Below are 21,488 nucleotides of genomic sequence, written 5' to 3'. Positions count from 1 at the left end.
GGGCAGCTGCTATTCCTGCTGCATCTGCTTTTGTTATGGCTGGATTAAACGAACAATGCTCTAGCTACTGGAGCAAGATTGTGGATTTATGTGTGTCAAAGGGCAATGATAGACCTATGTTGTTGCAAGGAGAACAACAAGTCCATAATTCAGCACACAAAGTAGGGTATTACTTTGATATAAAAACTGTGTAATGTTAATTTAAAAATAGTTGAATAGGGGCTAGGAAGTTGTCTAACTGGGTAAAGTGCTTGCACTCACAGTAAATGCTAAGTGTGCCAGCACTTGTCTATAACCCAGCCCTGGGGGAGTGAAGAGAGATAGATGCTTGGGCTCCAGGTTCAATGAGAACAACTATCTCAAAATAAGATGGATATAAATAGAGGAACTCACTCAACAGCTTATCTGGAATGATTAATTCATTTAAATTAGTTTAGAAAAACAATATGATTGATTTAAAAGAAAAGTTTAAATACTGAATATTTGGTAAAGCGAATATTTCAATTCTATCTATAAATGAATATTTGAAATAATGAGGAATGAAGATTAACAACTTAAGAATGAATCTAAATATATTGACTCAGTTTGTTCGTATTTGAGTGTTTGCATTATGGTATATTTTCAATACACATAAGATTATGTTGGATAATATATATGTTGGATCTGCCTGAATAAATAAAATACTAATACTAAAAAAAAAGAATGAACCTAAAATCAAACTTCTGTATGTTTGCTGAGCATTAAAATAGACAGCATTCTTGATTATTTATGAAGACACATGTGAAACTTGCTTAATCATTATGTAAGTTTAGGTGTCATTTATCTGAAGGCCAAGCTCAATGCAATGATGTTTTGATGACTTCATGGGAATACAAAAATCCATGTCTCAAACTAATTATTTATAGGTTTTTTTTTTCAGTTGCATTCAATGTGTTAGTGTTATGTAATATAACATAGCAAGGGAGTACCTTTGTTGGGCTCATGAAAGGTGTGCCCCTTAGAAATTACACCATGCAACAAACTTGGTATAAAATGGATTTATTGGGAGAGGGGAGAGGAGTGAGGAACTGGGGAAGGGATAGAGGCACACAGACAGAAGCAAAGCCATTAGGTCAGAAAAAGTGGGACAGAGAACAGATAGAAGGGAAGTTGGGAACAAAGACAGAGAGCTCAGAAACAAGAACAATGGGAAAAGAGAGAAGGGGCTGGCCCTGGAACAGTGAGATGGGACTAATCAGTCCTTTTGTCCTTCCTCACAGTTAGCAGTTTAGTTTCTTTCAAGAAACAAATATACTTTCTGTCAATGAATTTTGCAAGTGAACAGGAAATATTTTCATCTCTCAGAGCTGACAGTTTTAATTTTATATTGTTTATAGGAGATTTTTTGGGACTATTTTCTTAAGAACAATGTAAGCCAGGTATGTTGTCACATACCTGTATAGCACCTACATGGAATGCTGAACCTAAACATTCTAGACCTTCCTAGACATACAAAACATACTATGTGCCTATCTCAAAAATCAAATAAATGAAGTAAAACCAAACCAATGTGCCTTCGATATTTGTATCTTGTACCTTCGGGAACTAATAAGATAATGAATCAAAAAATGTTTCAACTATCTTTATGAATAAAAATAATTAGAAATATTAAGGTTCAAAAATCACTACAGGGAGGGGGAAGGAGGCACTTGGATGGAAAAGGGGACAAGGACAGGAAGAAAGGAACATGATCAGGTATTGTGGGGGTGGGGAGCAGGACTGAAGCACTGAGGACCAGCAAAAAGAATGGAAACAGGAAACTTTGTTAGGTAGGAGGTGAGAAAACCTTCTAGAATGTACCAGAGACCTGGGAGGTGAGAGAATTTCAGGATTCAAAGGGAGGGACCTTAGATGAAATATCCTGCAGTGAGGAGAGGGAACTTATAGAGTCCTCCTCTAGTGGAGAGACAAGACATCAAGTGTAAAGTTGGGGTGGTCATCCCACAGTCAAAAGCTCTGACTCATAATTGTTACTGTCTGAAAGAACAGCAGGGACAAAAATGGAGAGAAGCCTGAGGAAAAGGAGATCCAGTGACAGGCCCAAACTGGGATCCAGCTCAAAGAGAGGCATCAAGGCCTGATACTATTACTGATGCTATGCTGTGCTCACAAAAATGAGACAATCATGACTGCCCTCTGAAAGACCTAACCAGCAGGTGAAAGAGTCAGATGCAGAAATTTACATGCAACCAATGGACAGAATCTGGGAACTCCTGTGGTTGAATTAGGGAAAAGCTGGAAGAAGCAGAGGAAGAGGGAGAACCTGTAGAAAGACCAGCAGTCTCGACTAACCTGGACCTTCCAGGATCTCTCAGACACTGAACCACCAACCAGGAAGCATATACCAGATGATATGAAGCCCCCCACCACATATACAGCAGAGGTCTGCCGGGTCTGGACTCAGTCGGAGAAGGTGAATTTAACCCTCAAGAGACTTAAGTCTACAGGGAGAAGGGATGTCTGGTGGAGTGGGGTAGGATGGTGGGGACATCCTCTTGGAGATGGGTGTGTGTGGGGGGGGAGGTATGGGATGTGGAACAGTCAGAGGGTGGACAAGGGAGGGGATAAAGTCTGAACTTATAAAAAAAGATTAAAGAATAAATTTTAAAGAATTCACTACATTAGTGTGTGGAAGTTCCGTACAAAAGGACTATTTGCCACTCACTCATTTATATGGATTTTGTTTGGAATTTAATATAAAAATATCTTAACCTTAAAGAAAAAAACAATTAAAGATGTTTAAAAATAATGGAGTTCTATTATGTCTCTAAATGTATACCACCTACTTATCTTTATAATCACATCAGTAGGGTTTAACTTCCTTCTTAGAATCATCAGAAATACAAGGATTAAAGAGACTTTCAAACTCTGTTTCATAAGAGACAAAAAGTTAGCGGATTTTTTATTTGCTTAGAAATGTACTATCAAGTGAAAAATTTGCATGCTTCATTATTCTCAAGATGGGAATGTAGATGAGTACTTCAGAGTATGCTTCATGATGTCTCTTTTAAACACAGACATTCATTTTCTCAATTCACCATCTACATCAAAAAGCATATCGGAGTTGTTGGTCTCCAAGTTCATCAAACCCTAAAAAAGAAAAGCACTTGTTACTAAACAAGCTCCCAAGGATACAAATATGAAAGATTCTGTGTAAATGATATCTAGACGTGCTATGTTTAGTTAAGCAGGATAATTATAGTGTTAATAAACTATAAGGTACATCTGAGGTCAAACTCCCAATTGATGATTTCAGGTCTTGAATAATTCCTAGAAAGCCATAAGGATGTTACAGATAATATCAGTCAATTCAGACAGAAACAATTGAAAATAGTAAGTAGTTAAACTTTATGATTCCCAAAACATATTTAGTTTCCTAAGGACATTTTATGGACCATGAGCAAAATACCTTCAAGTACCTCTTATGCATGTCTTTAATTGCTTCCAAGAAGTGGCTCTGACTACATTTGGACAGTTTTAATGCTTGTTCTTCTTTTTTATAATTGTTCTCCAAATGTAAAAAGAAAACATTACTATAACAATTCTGTTAATTTTGTTGTTACTACCATGCAGCATGAACGCTAGACTAACAGTCAGCCATTTAATGTATCTCCAATACTAAAATGTTACATGAGCAAACATAATTCCATATGAAACTTAAAAGGAATAGTTTTCCACCTGATTTAACACTTTAACAAATATTATGAATAAATATACTTATATTTTTACAGTAACATTAAATGAATTTATACTACAAATTGTGGGGTAACATTCTTTTTTATAAAAAGGGTTTGCCATGCTACACATATTGGCCTTTGCCTCCCAAGTTGTTATGTTTATATAAATGCATGATGTAAACATGAACTTGGTAAAATCCTAGCCCGGGAAGTTTAACTCTAGGTAATGTTAATGCTTTTACCATAAGATGACCTCCTTTTAATTAATAGCAGAAGCAATCCCAGGAGGTGGTTCACTACCTCATCTCTGTATCTACCCTCCACCTAAATTGTATGTGCCATGTCTTCTACTTTCTCTTCCTTTCTTAAGGATGCCTTATACTTGTTCTTTACTAAGCCCAATGTCTTCACTTGTCTCAACTATTCTCAAGAATTTCATCAATTGTAACTGTTATTTTAAATATATGACTCTTGCTTGCTGTCAGTGTAATGCCTATACAACTAACTTTTATAAAGTTTGAGTTAGAATGATCACAAGATCATGAACAGTCTTGATCAATTAAAGATACCCTTCCTCAAAATAAAGCCTAAAAAATGTCTGTGGACAAAGTTTGGTGGTAGATTGGTTTTCTCTAAGTTCCAATCTCAGTAATACAGCGAAGTACTAATACAAATTTCTCTTTGTACTCTTTATCTTAGCACACAACCATGGTAATTTGCATTTTTTAAAAACTTAAGACAAGCCCTTTACTCTTTTTCTCCCTGGGCTACTACATTCCTTTTTTTTTCTTTATTCACTGTGATCAGCTTTGTACCTCACATTTCCACTCAAATCATCCTGATTAAGTACAATGACCTCCACTTTGTGAAGTTTATCTTAAAAAACCTGCACATTTAGATATAATGAGACAACGGATTAAAATTGGGTGTCTTCTTTGGTTGAACCCCACTGTTGGGAGAAAGTGTCTCATTGAACCTAGAGCTCATCCATTAGGCTACACCTGGTGGCTACGAAACTCTGGGAATCTTCTTATCTCTGAACGAAATCTGAGTTGGTGGTTATGAAATACTCACCACCCAATGAACTTTCATTTTTGTGGTAGTTTGTTTTTAGTTTTGCTAATTTGTTGTTGTTGCTGATAGTGTCGGTGGTTTGTGTGTTCATGCCTATGCAGGGAATATAAGCTCGGGTCTCCATGCCTACAGTGAAAAAGATTACCTACTAAACCATCTTCCAGCCCTGCAAATTTATCTTATTTTGCCTATTAGTAGCATATGACACAGTTACTGATCTTTTCTTCCTTAAAAGTTTTCTTTCACTCATTATAGTTTTCTTTCTACCAATTATTATGTTCCTTTACTAGTTCCCTCTCACCTCCGCCCCATGCAGAATTACAAGTATTGAAATACTCTGGGGGTCTGTCTTTAGACTCCTCATTTACACAGATGAGCACACCCCCTGAAATTTTATCCAGAGTTCAAGGTTTAAAAATTGCCTTCAATTGGAGTATTTATTTATTTTCTATCTTTAGTCCCTATCTCTTTTCTGAACTGACTCATAAGGTCGGCTACATCTGGTGGCTACGAAGCTCTGGGAATCTTCTTATCTCTGAACGAAATCTGAGTTTGGTGGTTATGAAATACTCACCACCCAATGAACTTTCATTTTGGCTTTTTTTTTTTTTTTGAAAATGGCTTTTCAGGTAGGAATGGATCTCCTGTTCATTTCAAATTGAATACTTCCCAAACTATTAACCAATCAAATAAAATTTAGTTACTATGGTCATCATCTCAGATCTTACTTGGAAACCATGTGATGACTACAGTAATTGGTACATTAATCGAGAGATGATTTAAAATAGTTAGTGATATTCTTTCACAGGAATATTCTGCCAGGGCTGTTGAGAAAGGTTGTTTCCATCCACTGTTGTTAGTAAATTTGTACTAAGTTTAGGATTGTGAGAACTGATTTTCCAGTTTGATTTGGTTTTCTAATATTAATAACAGAGTCCAGATGACACCAGTAAGAAAGCTTTCTCTCTCTTTTCGACTGTACCTGAGGCTGACATATTTTGCTTCCTTTTGTAGAAACTGGTAATCCTCTCTTCATCCTTCAGCAAATGTCTGCCTCTTGAAAATTTAAGATCTGGTCTACCATAAAGTGCCTAGTGGTTTTCATTTATATAGTATGTGACCATATCTCTCTGGTTTACAACTCAGTAGGACTAGAACAGAGCCAAAGATAGATAATGAAACTTGATTATGTTTTGTGTGCCCAACACAAGGCTAGTTTCTCTATTCCTACATGATACATAGTTATACTAGGTTAATTATAAAGGTAGTTATGATACAAACCACTGATTTTTCTTGCTGTTCATTGAAATTCTGGACATCCATATCAAACTTCTGAAATGTAGTTTTATACTGCTCACACGACTTGTTGTTGATCATCTCCCTGTAAAGCAAAGTAATGATATCAATCATATTTCAAACCAATATGAAAAAGAACATTTGAAACAAATTAAATTGACCACTTCATAGTAAAAAAGAAAAAAAGCAGTATAAAGTTATCTAATGGGAAATCAGCATAGAATTTTCCCTAAAAGATTATCAGAGAAGTCTTATTTTATTTTCTAGCTTTTCAAAATTAAATACGTTCTAATACATATATATCTTATTTTAGAAAATTGACTGTATTTCAAAGTATTTTTTCATTATTTTCTACCAAATATAAGGTCTAATTTATTTTCCTATATTGACTCAGTTAAGAATTTGTGCAAAACATGAGTCAATTAAAATATACCAATTGTCTGCATATGTAATTGATCCTTTCCATATTGTTAAACATAATAAACCAGAAATTACATTTCTAAGATTTTTTGCAAGATTTCTTTGTTTCCACAATGATTGTTAATCAAAATTTAAAATCTCATTAACAACTACTTAAAGTAGAAAATAATAATTTTCACAGACTTCTAAGAGTTAGATTTAGTTTCCTTGAAGGCATGAAGTTATAAGGTTAACTGCTTAGACAAAATCAAAGTCACACATTTTTACTAAAGGCTCAGACATGACTTTTTTTTAAACTTCAGCCACATATAATTTTTAAAACTATACAAGTGTGACCCTACAAAACTAACAACTCTACCTCTCCCTTTTGTTCATTTCCCAAAGTTGTTCTAACTTCTGGTTGCTTCCTTTGAAAGAATCTTTGATATAAGTTTCCATGTGTTTTCTCATTATGTGACTCCAGGTCCAAGGTATCTGAAATAATCATCTGATATCTATGGGAAACAGGCATATATGTGCTGCACATATATGCCTGCAAGCAAAACACTAATACACATAAATAAGTCTAAAAAATAGGTATTAAGAACATTGTTTCCTAAGTCATGGAAGAAGTTTTGGGTCTATGATCCTAGTTTAGGAATCTTAAGCAGGATATGTCCAGTGTATAGGACAACGTAGGTTACATGGCAAAATTCAGGCCAGCTTGAACTACATGGTGAGACCATATCTCAAAGACAAATTATTGTCTTCTAAGAAAGCTCATGTAACATTCAAAAATATATAATTTAAAACAGATTCTTTGAGATCTGAGTATCAATCTCTCACTGGTTAGTAAAGTTGTCTTTACTTTCAGTTATGTAATTCTTTTAAAAAAACAAAAACAAGACACAAAAAAACAAAAACAAAAACAAAAACGCAGTGAGGGGATTGGAGAGATGATTCATCAGTTAAGAGCACTGGTTCCCTTCCATAGATCTGAGATTAGATTCCCAGCACCTCTAAGTTAGCTCACGACCTATAACTCCAGTTCCAGGGGATTCAAGGCCTTCATCTGGTCTCCTCAGTTACCAGACATACAAGCTGTGAGCATACACACATGCAAGCAAAACAAACATACCCATAAAATAAAATTTAAAAAAAAGGAATAAGGTTTCCATTAAAGAATTCTTTTTTGCTCTGTGCCATATAAAGAAAGAAACACAGAGGAGTCCTAGAAAAGAAACTGACTTAATATAAAATTAACACTGGGTCACATAAAAACTTGCATGTACAGAATTTGTATACATATCACTTAGCTTTGAATACATGGAACAGTAAAAATGTTTACATCATTTTTGTTCCCCTAAAAATCCGTTTAAAGCAGTTACAAAGATGCCTCAGTAGTTAAGAGGGTTTACTCTGAAAGGAGGAGGTTCCCAAGTTTGAATCTACTACCCATCTACAAAATCCACCATTGATGGTTGCTTTTACAATAGCAGCACTGTGGTAGGCAGAGTGAGAATTCCTAGGACTTGCTGGCTGCTTGTCTAGCTGCATGTTCAGTGACAGAGCATGTCTTAAGGGAATAAGGTAGAAAGTAATAGAGCAACAGCCAACAATCTCCTCTGCCCTCCACATATGTATACATGTACCACAGACACAAACATGCAAAAAAATAAAATAAAAATGAAGTTTAATTAATGTCACACCTCTTCAAAAAGCACCATTTTAACCTCTGTACCATAGGAAAAAATAAGTCTATGGGGCTAAATCAAAACTATTTGCAAGAGGCTGTGTCGTGGGTAGACCTTGTGTGCTGACTCTGCACCTAGTCTCACAATCCCAACAGGAAACTCAACTCCCAGGTGCTCTAGCACTCCCAAGATCACAAGAATGGCTTTAACATCAGGAGTAACTGAGTCCCCAAGGATCCAGTGACACAGGAACTCCTGCCTTGCCAGATGCATCCCCAACATCTGGAGAAACTCAGTCCCAAAGGATCCAGGGACACAGGCATTCTTGCCTTGGCAGTGGCATTGTTCCCTTCTGGTCTGAAACTATACCTGGATCAGACCTGGGGTACTGCCTTTGTACCCACTCTTAAAACACCCAGAAGGAGCTCAACTCTCAGGTATCTGAAATGCCCAAGATCACAGGATCACAGAGGAAGCTTGACTCCACAGAGATCAGACAAACCAAGGGAAACTCGAGTTCTGACAGAAGATCACAGCTGAGGGCACAACATCTTTCCCAACACCCTGTGTATCTGACACCCCCCACATAAGCCAGGGAAACAAAATCACTTCCCAGACAGAGGCATGGGTTCCTTGCAGCTTGCATCTGTGTCCAGAGAAAAACTAGTGACCTGGCACCCCACCAAATCTTGCAACACCAATAAAAATCTTAACTCCCCAGAGCTCTGACACAGGATCTCAGGAGATTGGTTATACCAGGTTTTAAGGATCCAAGAGGCAGTTTGACTTCCAGGAGCTCAGATATAACCAGAATATCAGGATCCCTGGATCCCAGAGACAGCTGGACTCTGATGAGTTCCGTCACAACCAGGGTTACAGGAGGGAGAAGCTCCAGTCAGAGACTGCAAGGTAAAGTAGTACCAAAGAAAATGAGATGGTGAGAGGTAAGCACAAGAATATAAGCAATAGAAACCAAGACTAGTTGGCATGATCAGAACACAGTTTGGCCACCACAGCAAGTCCTGGATAGCCCAACAAATTGGAAAAGAAAGATTCAGATTCAAAATCACATCTCAAGATGATGGTAGAGTTCTTTAAGAACAAAAATATTTCCCTTAAAGAAATACAGGGAACACAGATAAACAACTAGAAGCCCTTAAAGAGTAAACACAAAAGTTCCTTAAAGAATGAAGGAAAACACTATAAAACAGTGAAGGAATAGAACAAAATCCTTTTAGTATCTAAAAATGGAAATAGAGGTAATAAAAAAATCACAAAGAGATGAAACTGGAGAAAGAAAGAAAAAAAACTTAGGAGAAATAGATGCAAGAATCTCCAACAGAATACAAGAGATAGAATAGAGAATCTCAGGTACAGAAGATACCATAGAAAACATTGACACAACAGTCAAAGAAAATGGAAAATGCAAACATCTCATAACCCAAAACATCAAGGAAATCCAGGACAAAATGAGAAGACAAATCCTAAGGAAAATAGGTATAGACGAGAGAGAAGATTCACAAGTCAATGGGCCAGCAAATATCTTCAACAAAATTATAGAAGAAAACTTCCCAAATCTAAAGAAAGTGATACACATGAACATATTAGAAGTCCAAATAAACTGGACCAGAAAAGAAATTATTCCCCAAACATAATAACCAGAACAACAAATGCAATAAAGAAAGATAGACTGTTAAAAGCAGTAAGAAGTTCAGCAAAGTGGCTAGATATAAAATTAACTCAAACAAATCAGTAGCTTTCCTCTAATTAAAGGATAAACAGGCTGAAAAAGAATTTATGGAAACAACACCCTTCACAATAGTCACAAACTATAAAACCTTGGTGTGACTCGAACCAAGCAAGCGAAAGATCTGTATGACAAGAACTTCATGTCTCTGAAAATAGAAATTGAAAATCTCAGAAGATGGAAAGGTCTCCCATGATCATAGATTGGCACAATTAATTCAGTAAAAATGGCCATCTTGCCAAAAGCAATCTATAGATTCAATTCAATCTCCATCAAAATTCAATCTAAATTCTTCATAGAGATATAAAGAGGAATTTGAAAAATCATTTAGAATAACAAATTTCCAGGATATAATATAATATTCTCAATAATGAAAGAAGTGAACTTCTGAAGGCGGAACCATCCCTGACCTCAAGCTGTATTATAGAGAAATAGTGAGAAAAATGTATGGTAATGGTACAGAGACAATGACTTCATGAAATTCACAGGCAATTGGATGGATCTAAAATATATCATCCTGTGTGAAGTAACCCAATCCCAAAAGAACAAACATGGCATGCACTCACTGATAAGTGGATATTAGCCTAAATGCTCAGAATACCCAAAATGTAATTAACAGAACATGAAGCTCAGGAAGAAGGAAAAATAAAGTGTGGGTGTTTCAGTCCTTCTTAGAATGGGGAACTATATACTCCTGGGAGGAAATATGGAGACAAAATACAGAGCAGAGACTGAAGGAATGACCATCTAGAATCTGCCTAACATGTAGATTCATTCCATACACAGACAGAACACAAACCCAGTCACGATTGTGGATGCCAACAAGTACTTGCTGACAGGAGCCTAATAATGTTGTCTCCTGAGAGGCTCTTTCAGAGAAAAGAGGCTGATGCTCATAGCCAACCATCAGACCAATCATAGGGTCCCCAGTGGAACAGTTAGAGGAAGGACTGAAGGAGCTGAAGGGGTTTGCAATCTTATAGGAAGAACAACAATATGAAAGAACCAGACCATCCCCCAGAGCACCCAGGGACTAAGCCACCAACCAAAGATGGGGTCCCATGGCTCCAGCTGCATATATAGCAGAGGATGGACTAGTCAGACATCAGTGGGTGGAGAGGTCCTTGGTCCTGTGAAGGTTCGATGTCCCAGTGTAGGCAAATACGAGTGTGGGGAGGTGGGAGTGGGTGGGTGGGAAAAACCCTCATAGAAGCACAGAGAGGTGTAATGGAATAGGGAGTTTCTGGGGTGAAACCAAGAAAGGGCTATTAATTGAAATGCAAATAAAGAGAATATCTAATAAAAATAAAAATGAATTAAAATAAAAATAATTACAAAAATAGGAATAACTCATTAAGATATAATATAGTATATTAACTAATATTTCCTAATATGTAAATTGTGTTAATACTATATAGTTTCAAAAAATTATATATCTAAAATGTACCTTCAAATTTTCCCAGAATATTTTGTACTGGATATCTGTGAAGTAATTCAAGCTCTAAAAATTAAGGATGATGGGGATACAGTTTGATGGCTCAGCTTTTGTCCTACAAGCAGGATGGTGAGAATTTGACCCACAGCACTACACCCTCCAAGAAAACCACTCAAATTACAGATTAATCTTACGGAAACATTGTTTGTAATATACATCACATTCCAATTATTAATACAGATTACTTGCTATACAATCAATTAAAATTTTCTGGAAGTACTTACACTAAGAAGGAAATAATAAGTTTGAACATATTACCGTGTATCTCCAATGATTTCTTCAGGAATTTCATTCTCATCATCATGAGTTACTGGATTCTGTACTGGGTTGATAATAAAACATGATATTAAAACAATTATTTTATTTTGCAAATTTTAATGAAATACTTTATGATCATTCAGGCATAGTGCCAACATTAGGTTTCAAACAGATCTATTATTTGTCTAGAACTTAAACAAAATGAAGTAATGTCTAATTGTCATCTAAAATATGTTTTAAGTTCTTTATTTACATGTTGTGTTTAAAGACAAGAGATACAATATGAGATTTTCGATCTCCTTTACAAGCCTAATTAGAATAACTGAGAAAAAAAGGAAGTGTAACATCAATGCACAACATTAAATATCTGGTACCTTCCATAAGATCCAATTTTGAAGCATTCCCATCTTGCTGCTCACCACTTAACAAATTCCTGTTTTCTATTGGTGTCTCTACAGAACTTGCAAAACGCTGCCATTCCTCAGAGAAACTTACGTTTTCTGATTTAAAATAAAAATGAATAAATAAATTTTCTCAAGCCATTTGAATCCAAAAAATTATTTAAACTAATAAAATTGAAATATAAAATAACATTAAGGAATGATTTTTATAAAAACAGTACTTCATAATTGCATGAAGGGTTTAAAGATAAAACCATATTTCTATTACCCTCTTATTTAATCCAAAAGACTTTAGTATTTAAATATGGAACACAATAGTTGCCTTCAAAAATAGCCATTATTAACCTTTAATATATACATATTTTTTACAAAGAATTATTTAAGTTGAATAAAGTATCTTGGGCTTCCTACCTATAAAGGACTAAGAGGTTGTTATTTTTCAGTTTAAAAACTCTCTCTCTCTCTCTCTCTCTCTCTCTCTCTCTCTCTCTCTCACACACACACACACACACACACACACACACACAAACTCTATGGTGGCTTTAACTGTGACTTCAATTTGGTTTATATCTACTCATAGGAGGATCTGCATTTTGGTCCGATTCCTGCAGATTTTTGATAAAATTGAGCAACTTTGTCTGCATTTCAATCTCCAAATAAAATCATAGTTCTTATTATCACAAGCAAACTCCTCAATCTTTTTCATTGCAATACAAATCTAAAGAAAATGTAAATTATAAAGTTCTGCCTGGCTGGACATATATTTTACTGCTACAGCAAGAAACTCTGGTTTCAATCTTCAACAATGAAAATAAAATTAAAAAAAATAAAGCAGGCATGTTTCCTCAGGCCCCAGTACATTTGTAAGGCTGAGGACTTCAGTTTCAAGGCAACTCCAAGCTGCAAATGAGGTTTCTGACACTCCTGAGATACAAAGTTAGAGCTCACTTCCCTAAACCAAAACAATGCATAAATAAACACAGCCTGGCCTGAATTATGTCTGAAGACCCAGATCTTCTCAGGCTGAGAAGAGCCTCTGGTTTTGGAGGCAGTTTGGGGCCTATATATACAAATTTCGGCAATCTGGCCTTTCAATACCAGGTAGAGGAAAATGAAGACTGGTCTTCAGTTTGTTTTTCATGAATTCCTGGCAGGCAGCAGCAGCAACAACACAGAAAATGTTCTAGTCTGTTTCCACCACTAATCGACCTCCAGTTTACTCACACCTCACATCCCCAGGCCCCAAAAAGTCTTTTAGGGTTTCCAAATCCCTGGACTTCCTGCTTTCTGCTAGGTGCTGTCTGTTTAAACTCCTGCCCTTAGCGAATTTCTCTGTTTTTCTCCACAGAGGTCTAGGTGGGTAAAGTCGATTGTGAACCCAGAAGTGGTATAATCCAGGGTCCAGTAAGGCTCACCTCCTCTCCTTACTCCTGAAGTAACACCTCTGCCCCTACACCTTCACCCCACCTGGACCCACAGCTGAAGCATAATTAACCAACTTTCAACAGGTCACTGACTACCTCCACAGAGACTTCTCCCTACCATGCTTCCTCAAGGACTAGTCTTGGTAGCCACCACAAAGCATACTGGTAACAGGGTTTGGACAGTGGGAAAACAATCTCAGACATGACCCTTGCTGATTGGCTGTGTTTGCACATGCGTACTCAATGTGATATAGGCTCTATCAGACATCTGTCATTGAACTAGCAAAAAAAGAGCTAGTATTTTAGCTGTCACTGTTACCCAGAAGCCTTCCTTTTTCAAAGGTTGCAATACTAACTTGAAAGATAAAATAAAATGAACCCCAAAGAAGACTCTCCTACTTTGTTTCAGTCGAAGGGGCTGTTGTGTGCAATTCTGATTTGTTTTATTATTAAAGTAACATGATTGTGCATGTTTGTATTTGTTCAACATGCATGTTTTGTGCTCATAGAAACTAGAACAGGATGCCAAATACCCTGGTTCTAGAATTACAAATGGCTGTGCGCCATTATGTGGGTCCTAGGAACTAAACGTTTGTTCTCTCCAAGAGCAACAAGTGCTCTTAATTTCTAAGCCATTTTTCCATCTCTGTCTTGTGCATGTTTTAGGGTATGCTGGATCATTTCTCTTGATAGGTGTTTATTTTTACTATACAGTGGACATTATAAAAACATGACACTTTCCTAATATTGTCTATTTCCAGAAAAAGAAGAAAAAAAATACGCCATAATTTTAATGGATTATGTAAATCATTAAAAGAGATTCAGTAAAAATGATGTGTATACATTTTAGTATATGTTTGCATATGGAGTCTAGAAATGGACATCGGCTGTATTCTCAATCATATTCCAACTTACATACACACACACACACACACACACACACACACACACACACACACACACATATATATATATATATATATATATATATATTTTTTTTTTTTTTGAGACAGGGTTTCACTGTGTAGCCCTGGTTGTCCTGGAACTCACCCTGTAGACCAGAGTGGCCTCAAACTCAGAAATCCCCCTGCTTCTGCCTCCCAAATGCTGGGATTAAATGCATGTGCCACCACTGCCTGACCCAACTTAAATCTTGAGACAGAGTCTCTCTGAATCTGCAGCTCACCAATGTATCTAGCCTGGCTAGCCAGCTAGCTGTTTCTACCTACTCAGCACTGGGCTGCAGCCTGAATTTTTAAAGTGATTGTAAGTGACTGAATATCGATGCAAAAATGCTCAATAAAAGCTTTGTAAAACGAATCAAAGAATATATCAAAATGATCATCCATCATGATCAAGTACACTTCATCCCTGTGATGCAGGGGTGGCTTAATATATGGAAATCCATCAACTTTATCCAAAATAGAAACAAACTCTGAGACAAAAAATCATGATCATCTCATTAGATGATGAGAAAGCATTTGACAAAATACATCACCCATTCATAATAGAAGTCCAGGAAAGATCAGGAAGTCAAGGCCCATAACTAAACATAATAAAAGCAATAGAGAGCAAACCTGTAGCCTACATCAAAATAAATGGTTAGAAACTTGAAGCAATCCCACAAAAATCAGGGACTAAACAAGGCTGCCTCCTTTCTGCCTACTTATCCACTATAGTACTTGAAGTCCTAGCCAGAGAAATTCAAAAACAAAAAGGAGATCAAGGGGATTCAAATTGGAAAGGAAGAAGTCAAAATATCATATATCCAGAAGATATGATAGCATGTATCAGAGACCATAAAAATTACACCAGAGAAATCCTAAATCTGATACACAACTTCAGTTCAGTAGCTGAATATAAAATTAACTCAAACTTATCAGTGGCCTTTCTATACTCAAAAGGATATAGATATCCTTTTTATCTATACTCAAAGGATAAAGAAGATGAAAAAGAAATTAGGGAAACAACACCGTTCACAATAGTCACAAATAATATAAAAAAACTTTGATGTGACTCTAAGTGAGGAAGTGAAAGATCTGTATGATAAAAAGTGTAAGTCTCTGAAGAAAGAAATCAAAGACCCCAGAAGATGGAAAGATCTCCCATGCTCAGGAATTGGCAGGATTGATGTAGTAAAAATGGCTATCTTGTGGAAAGCAATCTATAGATTCAATGCAATCCCCATCAAAATTCTAACATAATTCTTACATAATTCTAACATAATTCTTAACTGAGTTAGAAAGAGCTATTTGCAAACTCATCTGGATTGAAAAAAAAAACCACCTAGGACAACAAAAACTATTCTCAACAGTAAAAGAACCTCTGGTGGAATCATCATGCCTGACCTAAAGTTGTACTACAGAGCAATTGTGATAAAAACTGGATGGTACTTGTATGGCAACAGACAAGTCGACCAATGGAATAGAATCAAAGACACAGAAATGAAACCACACACCTATGGTCACTTGACTTTGACAAGGGAGCTAAAACCATCCAGTGGAAAAAAAAACATCATTTTCAACAAATGGTGCTGGCACAACTGATGGTTATCATGTAGAAGAATGTGAATTGATCCATTTCTATCTCTTTGTACTAAGGTCAAATCTAAATGGATCAAGGATCTCCACATAAAACCAGAGTCACTGAAACTTATAGAGGAGTAAGTGGGGAAGAGCTTCGAAGATATGGGCACAGGGGGGAAATTCCTGAGCAGAACAGCAATGGATTGTGTTATAAGATTAAGATTAGACAAATTTGACCTTATAAAATTGCAAAGCTTCTGTAAGTCAAAGGACACTGACAATAGGACAAAACAGCAACCAATAGATGGGAAAAAAATCTTTACCAATACTAAATCAGATAGGGACTAATATCCTATATATATATATATATATATGTCAAGAAGCTGTACTCCTGGAAATCAAATAACCCTATTAAAAATTTGGGACAGAACTAAGCAAAGAATCCTCAAGTAAGGAATTCTGAATGGCTGAGAAACACCTAAAAATGTTCAACATCCTTAATTATCAGGGAAGTGTAAGTCAAAATAACCGTGAGATTCCACATCACACGAGTCAGAATGGCTAAGATCTAAAGCTCAGATGACAGCACATGCTGGTGATAATGTGGTGAAAGAAGAACACTCTTCCATTGCTGGTGGGATTGCAAGCTGTTACAACCACTCTGGAAAGCAGTCTGGTGTTTCCTCAGAAAATTTGACAGAGTTCTACTTGAAGATTCAGCAATAATCCTCCTGGAAATATTTCCAGAAGATATTCCAACTTGTTATAATGACCCATGCTTCAGTATGTTCATAGCAGCCTTATTTATAATAGCAAGTAGCTGAAAAGAACCCAGATGTCCCTCTTCAGAGGAAGGGATACAGAAAATATGGTACATTTACATAATGAATTACTGCATAGCCATTAAAAATAATGAATTCATGAAATTCTTAGACAAATGAATGCATCTGGATGATATCTTCCTAAGTGAGATAACCCAATCACAAAAGAACACACATGATATGCACTCACTGCTATGTGGATATTATCCCAGAAGCTCAGAATAACCAAGATACAATCTTCAAAACCCATGAAACTCAAGAAGAAAGAAGACCAAAGTATGGATATATTTTTCCTTCTTAAAATGGGGAAAATACCAATGGCAGGAGTTACAGAGACAAAGTTTTGAGCTGAGACTGAAGGAATCCAGAGACTGGCTCACTAGGGGATCAATCCCATAAACCACCACCAAAGCCAGACACTATTGAAGATGCCAACAAGAGCGTGTGGACAGGAGACTGATATACCTGTCTCCTGAGAGGCTCTGCCAGTGCCTGACAAATACAGAAGTGGATGATCACAGACATCCATTGAACTGAGCACAGTGTCCCCAATGATGGACTTAGAGAAAGTACCCAAGGAACATGAGGGATTTGCAGCCCCATAGGAGGAACAACAATATGAACTGACCAGTACCCCCAGAGTTCCATGGGAATAAAGCTCCAATCAAATAAAACAGATGGTGGAACTTACCACACCACTTGCCTATGTAGGAGAGGATGGCCTAGTCAGTCATCAATGGGAAAAGAGACCCTTGGTCCTGTAAATGTCCTATGCCCCAGAATTAGGGAATGCCTAGGCCAGGAAGTGTGAGTGGGTATGGCGGAGAGCAGGGGGAGAGGGGAGAGGAGAGGGGATTTTCAAAGGGAAAATAGAAAAGGGAATAATATTTGAAATGTAAATAAAGAAAATATATGATAGAAAAAAGGAATGAAATAATTTATTTGCAGGTTTTATAAAATAAATACCCTTTCTGCTAACATATAGGAAAACCATCAGGTTTTTTTCCTGGGGTAAAATCATAGCTAGTTATTGTTTCTAAACATATTGTGACTACAGCGCCAAGAGAACGTATATGTGCTGCTAAAACTCAGGTATAGGAATATATAGATATAGGTAAAATTAGAAAGGAAGTATATGAAAACTCTTAGCAAAGAATTCTTCAATTTCAGGTGACTAACTTAAAGTCTAAATAACTGCAGGACACAATACCCAACACTGGATATACTAGACCTTCAGAATGAGCCTCCTCCAAAAAATTTATGTCATCTTCTTCATCATCATAGTCAAGAAGTAATAAGTAACCGTCCTTTGGTATCGCCCACAGTTTCTTAAGAGCCATTTTTTTCTTAAGCACTCAGATGTCTGCTTAGTTAAAAAAATAAAATAAAAAGGAAAAAAGAAAAAAATTAGTTATCTGAATCCAAAGGTATCATTTTAATAGTTAAACATGTCAAAAGGTCAAATAATTATCTTAGCTCAATGAAAGATTGTTTCTTTTGTTTTATAACAGTTATATTTTTAATAATTTGTCTTTATCAGAGCATTTTGTATACATATTCCATATGGTGACATATATATATATATATATATATATATATATATATATATATATACGTATATATATTCAATATGGTGACATATATATATATATATATGTGTGTGTATATATGTATGTATTTATTTATATGTATGAATGTATATATATATATATATATATATATGTATGTGTGTGTGTGTGAGCTTCCCCTTTCTGTTTCCTCCATGTATCCCATTTATCATGTCCTTCTCCCTCCCAAATTTGTTTTAAAATCTTCTTTAACTTACTTAACTTAGTTATTTAAAAACCTCCTTTAGAACCAAAGTTAACAATCTGCCATTTCTCAGTTTTAAAAAGGCAAAAACAGGCTAGCCTTTAATATGTGAGTCCTCCCCTTCCCACCAAAACAATGAGCAAAACGTGTTTGCATTTAACCTTTGAGGCATCTGAATTTTGGTACTATCCCCCAAAGATTCTTTTTAAACAATACATCACCAATTCTGTTTCTCAGTGTATCTCAGTATTAAAGTAAACTCACAGTACTATGCAGAAAGATAATGAACGTGGTAACTATATATCCATGTCAAGAAACCCCAATGCTCAGTCTACAACAAACACTCACCACCGCCACCCACACAGAAAATTCTTATATTGGAGAAATTAGGGATTGGGGGAAGTCCAGGATTTCAAACATTTATAGATTGCAAGTTCAAAGCCAGCCCAAGCCAGGCCAGCCTGAGCTACAAAGGAAGATCCCATCCTACGGAACTAAAATTGAGAGAAAAAGCTGAACTTGGTGGTCCAAGTCTTTAATCCCAATACATGGGCGATTGAGATAGGAGCATCTTTGGTCTGAATCCATCCCAGATATCTTATTAAACTCTTTCAATGTCTCCTCTTCTTCTTTACTTTCATTCTTCCTATGCCACTTCCCTGTCTGCAATGTCCATACAGTCTGTACCAAAGGAACACACCATAGAGAAGACAACGAAGAGGGAGGAATCCTCGGTGTGTTTCTAATGGTTCTCGGACAGCACACAGGACAAGTGCCAAGGCTCCTCACCCAATGGCTCCCTGCTCCCCTGACCGCCAGTCGTGCAGCCAGCTCTCTGATCCTATCCCGGGGACCCAAGATTGTGTCCTCCTAGGGTTCACAATTCTCTAAGGCCCTGGGCTGTTCAATCCTCTGCCATGAATACAGTAGTCCACATTCATTTTACCCTCAGAAGCCATAGAAATGGCGATGAGGAGGCTTTTCCCCACAGAGTGGCCTCCTGGGCCTGAGATGCCCTGTCACAACTTGATTAACTGCCCAACAACCCTGACCAGAGCCGATTATCACTTACAGGTTATCTCAGAGGTGAACACCTTCACAATTGCACCCTTCCACGCTCAGCTCCTCAATGGTAAAAAATACCGTTGTCAGCAACGATGCCCGGACAGAGGATTCTGAGGACCCTTTGTGATGCCAGCTGGAGAAAATAGGTCTCACCCAGGGACTGCGCTGATTGGCTGAATATACCCTGCACATGCGTACATGGAGTACCAGACACCATCACTTCCAAAGGAGTTTTCAGGAGTTGGGAATGAGTTACTACTGGATTTAAGACAATTTCTACATGTATAAGCCCTTACAGACTTGAATAACTTGAACAAACTTGAACAAATGTGAAACATATGAAACACTGCAAATGGCACTACTTTATTTCAACTGTAGAGGCTCTTGTATGCAATTTTGTTTTCTATTTATTTATGTTCATAACATTTAATGTGTGTGGACTTTTTCGGCATGTACATAAGCACACCACACGTGGATATTCTGTCCTAAGCGATCAGAATGGAGCATCCAGATCCCCTATAATTCTGATACCATCCTGTCTCCACCTTCCTGGTACTGAGCTTGATTACAAGAGTGTGCTAGGCCCTGCAGGCCCTCTCTCTCACTTATTACTCTGTTGCCTACAGAGGCTGGAAGTGTGCACTGATTTTCTGAAACTTTAGCTGTGCATAAATTGTGAGCCACTATGTGGATGCTTTGTGCCTGGTCACCTGCATAGAACAGGTGCTTTTAACAGCTGAGTCATTTTTCCAACCACTGTTTTTTGCACTTATTTGCACTCCTCTGGCCTCTTCAGGTACAGGACATACATGTGGTGTGTTTAAATTTATGTTAACCCAACACACACACACACACGCACACACACACACACACACACACACACACATACACAAACAAATACCCATAATGATATATTTTTTAATTTGCATATTTCTCTTTTACCCCTTTTGTCCCATGTCATAACTTGTCCAGCTTTCTTGTGAGGGGTACTCCTTTTCATTTTGTTGCTTTGTTCTTTGTTTATTTTTTTCAGAATTTTCTACTAGATATTTTCTTCATTTGCATTTCAAATGCGATCTTGAAAGTCCCCTATACCTTCCCCCTAAACCTGTCCTGCTCCCCTACCCATCCACTCCCACTTTTTGTCCCTGGCATTTCCCTGTACTGCAGCAAATAAAGTTTGCAAACATCGGAGCCTCTCTTCCCATAGTTGGCCGATTGGGCCGTCTTCTGCTACATAAAAAACTAGAGACACAAGCTCTGATGGTACTAATTAGTTCATAGTGTTGTTCCATCTATAGGGTTGCAGACCCCTCCTGCTCCTTGGATGCTTTCTCTAGCTCCTCCATTGGGGGCCCTGTGTTCCATGCAATAGCTGACTGTGAGCATCCACTTTTTATTTGACAGGCACTGGAATTTCCTCACATGAGACAGCTATATAAGGGTCCTTTCAGCAAAATCCTGCTGGCATGGTCAGTAGTGTCTGCATTTGGTGGCGAATTATGGGATGAATATCTCGGTGGTGTAGTCTCTGGATGGTCCATCCTTTCACCTTATTTCCCAACTTTATCTCTGTAACTCTTTCCATGGGTATTTTGTTCCCTATTCTAAGGACGCATGAAGTATCCACATATTGATTTTCCTTCTTGATTTTCTTATGATTTGCAAATTGTATCTTGGGTATTCTAAATTTCTGGGTTAATGTCCACTTACCAGTGAGTTCATTTCAAGTGACTTCTTTGTGATTGGATTATCTCTCTC

The 21,488-nt window shown here is 37.0% G+C and overlaps 1 protein-coding gene across 2 annotated transcripts; it reads right to left on the bottom strand.

Moving 5' to 3' along the window:
• Positions 1-2,910: 2,910 nt before the first annotated feature.
• Gm6660 (predicted gene 6660) lies at positions 2,911-19,849 on the bottom strand. Of its 2 annotated transcripts, none has more exons than XM_003085268.3 (6): positions 19,735-19,849; positions 18,082-18,216; positions 12,054-12,179; positions 11,680-11,743; positions 6,072-6,171; positions 2,911-3,129 (listed from the first exon to the last, which is right to left on the bottom strand). In XM_003085268.3, the coding sequence occupies exons 2-6, from the start codon at positions 18,188-18,190 to the stop codon at positions 3,061-3,063; spliced, it is 468 nt and encodes a 155-aa protein (XP_003085316.1). In that variant the 5' UTR covers positions 18,191-18,216; positions 19,735-19,849; the 3' UTR covers positions 2,911-3,060. The 2 variants fall into 2 exon arrangements, with proteins under 2 accessions (XP_003085316.1, XP_017174149.1); XM_017318660.1 differs by having other exon boundaries at positions 18,082-18,213.
• Between the last annotated feature and the right edge of the window lie 1,639 nt (positions 19,850-21,488).

This window comes from Mus musculus, chromosome X (assembly GCF_000001635.26).
Source record: "Mus musculus strain C57BL/6J chromosome X, GRCm38.p6 C57BL/6J".
Lineage (NCBI taxonomy): Eukaryota > Metazoa > Chordata > Mammalia > Rodentia > Muridae > Mus > Mus musculus.
This window is presented reverse-complemented; position numbering and strand designations above follow the sequence as displayed.

Bases quoted from the DNA above. Each gene is read 5' to 3' on its own strand.
- Gm6660 (XM_003085268.3), bottom strand. From the start codon at position 18,190: ATGGCTCTTAAGAAACTGTGGGCGATACCAAAGGACGGTTACTTATTA. The intron at 12,180-18,081 runs GTCTAGTATATC...ATTTTAAATCAG, and splicing joins GGAGGAGGCTCATTCTGAAG to AAAACGTAAGTTTCTCTGAG. The intron at 11,744-12,053 runs GTACCAGATATT...TTATCAACCCAG, and splicing joins AAAATTGGATCTTATGGAAG to TACAGAATCCAGTAACTCAT.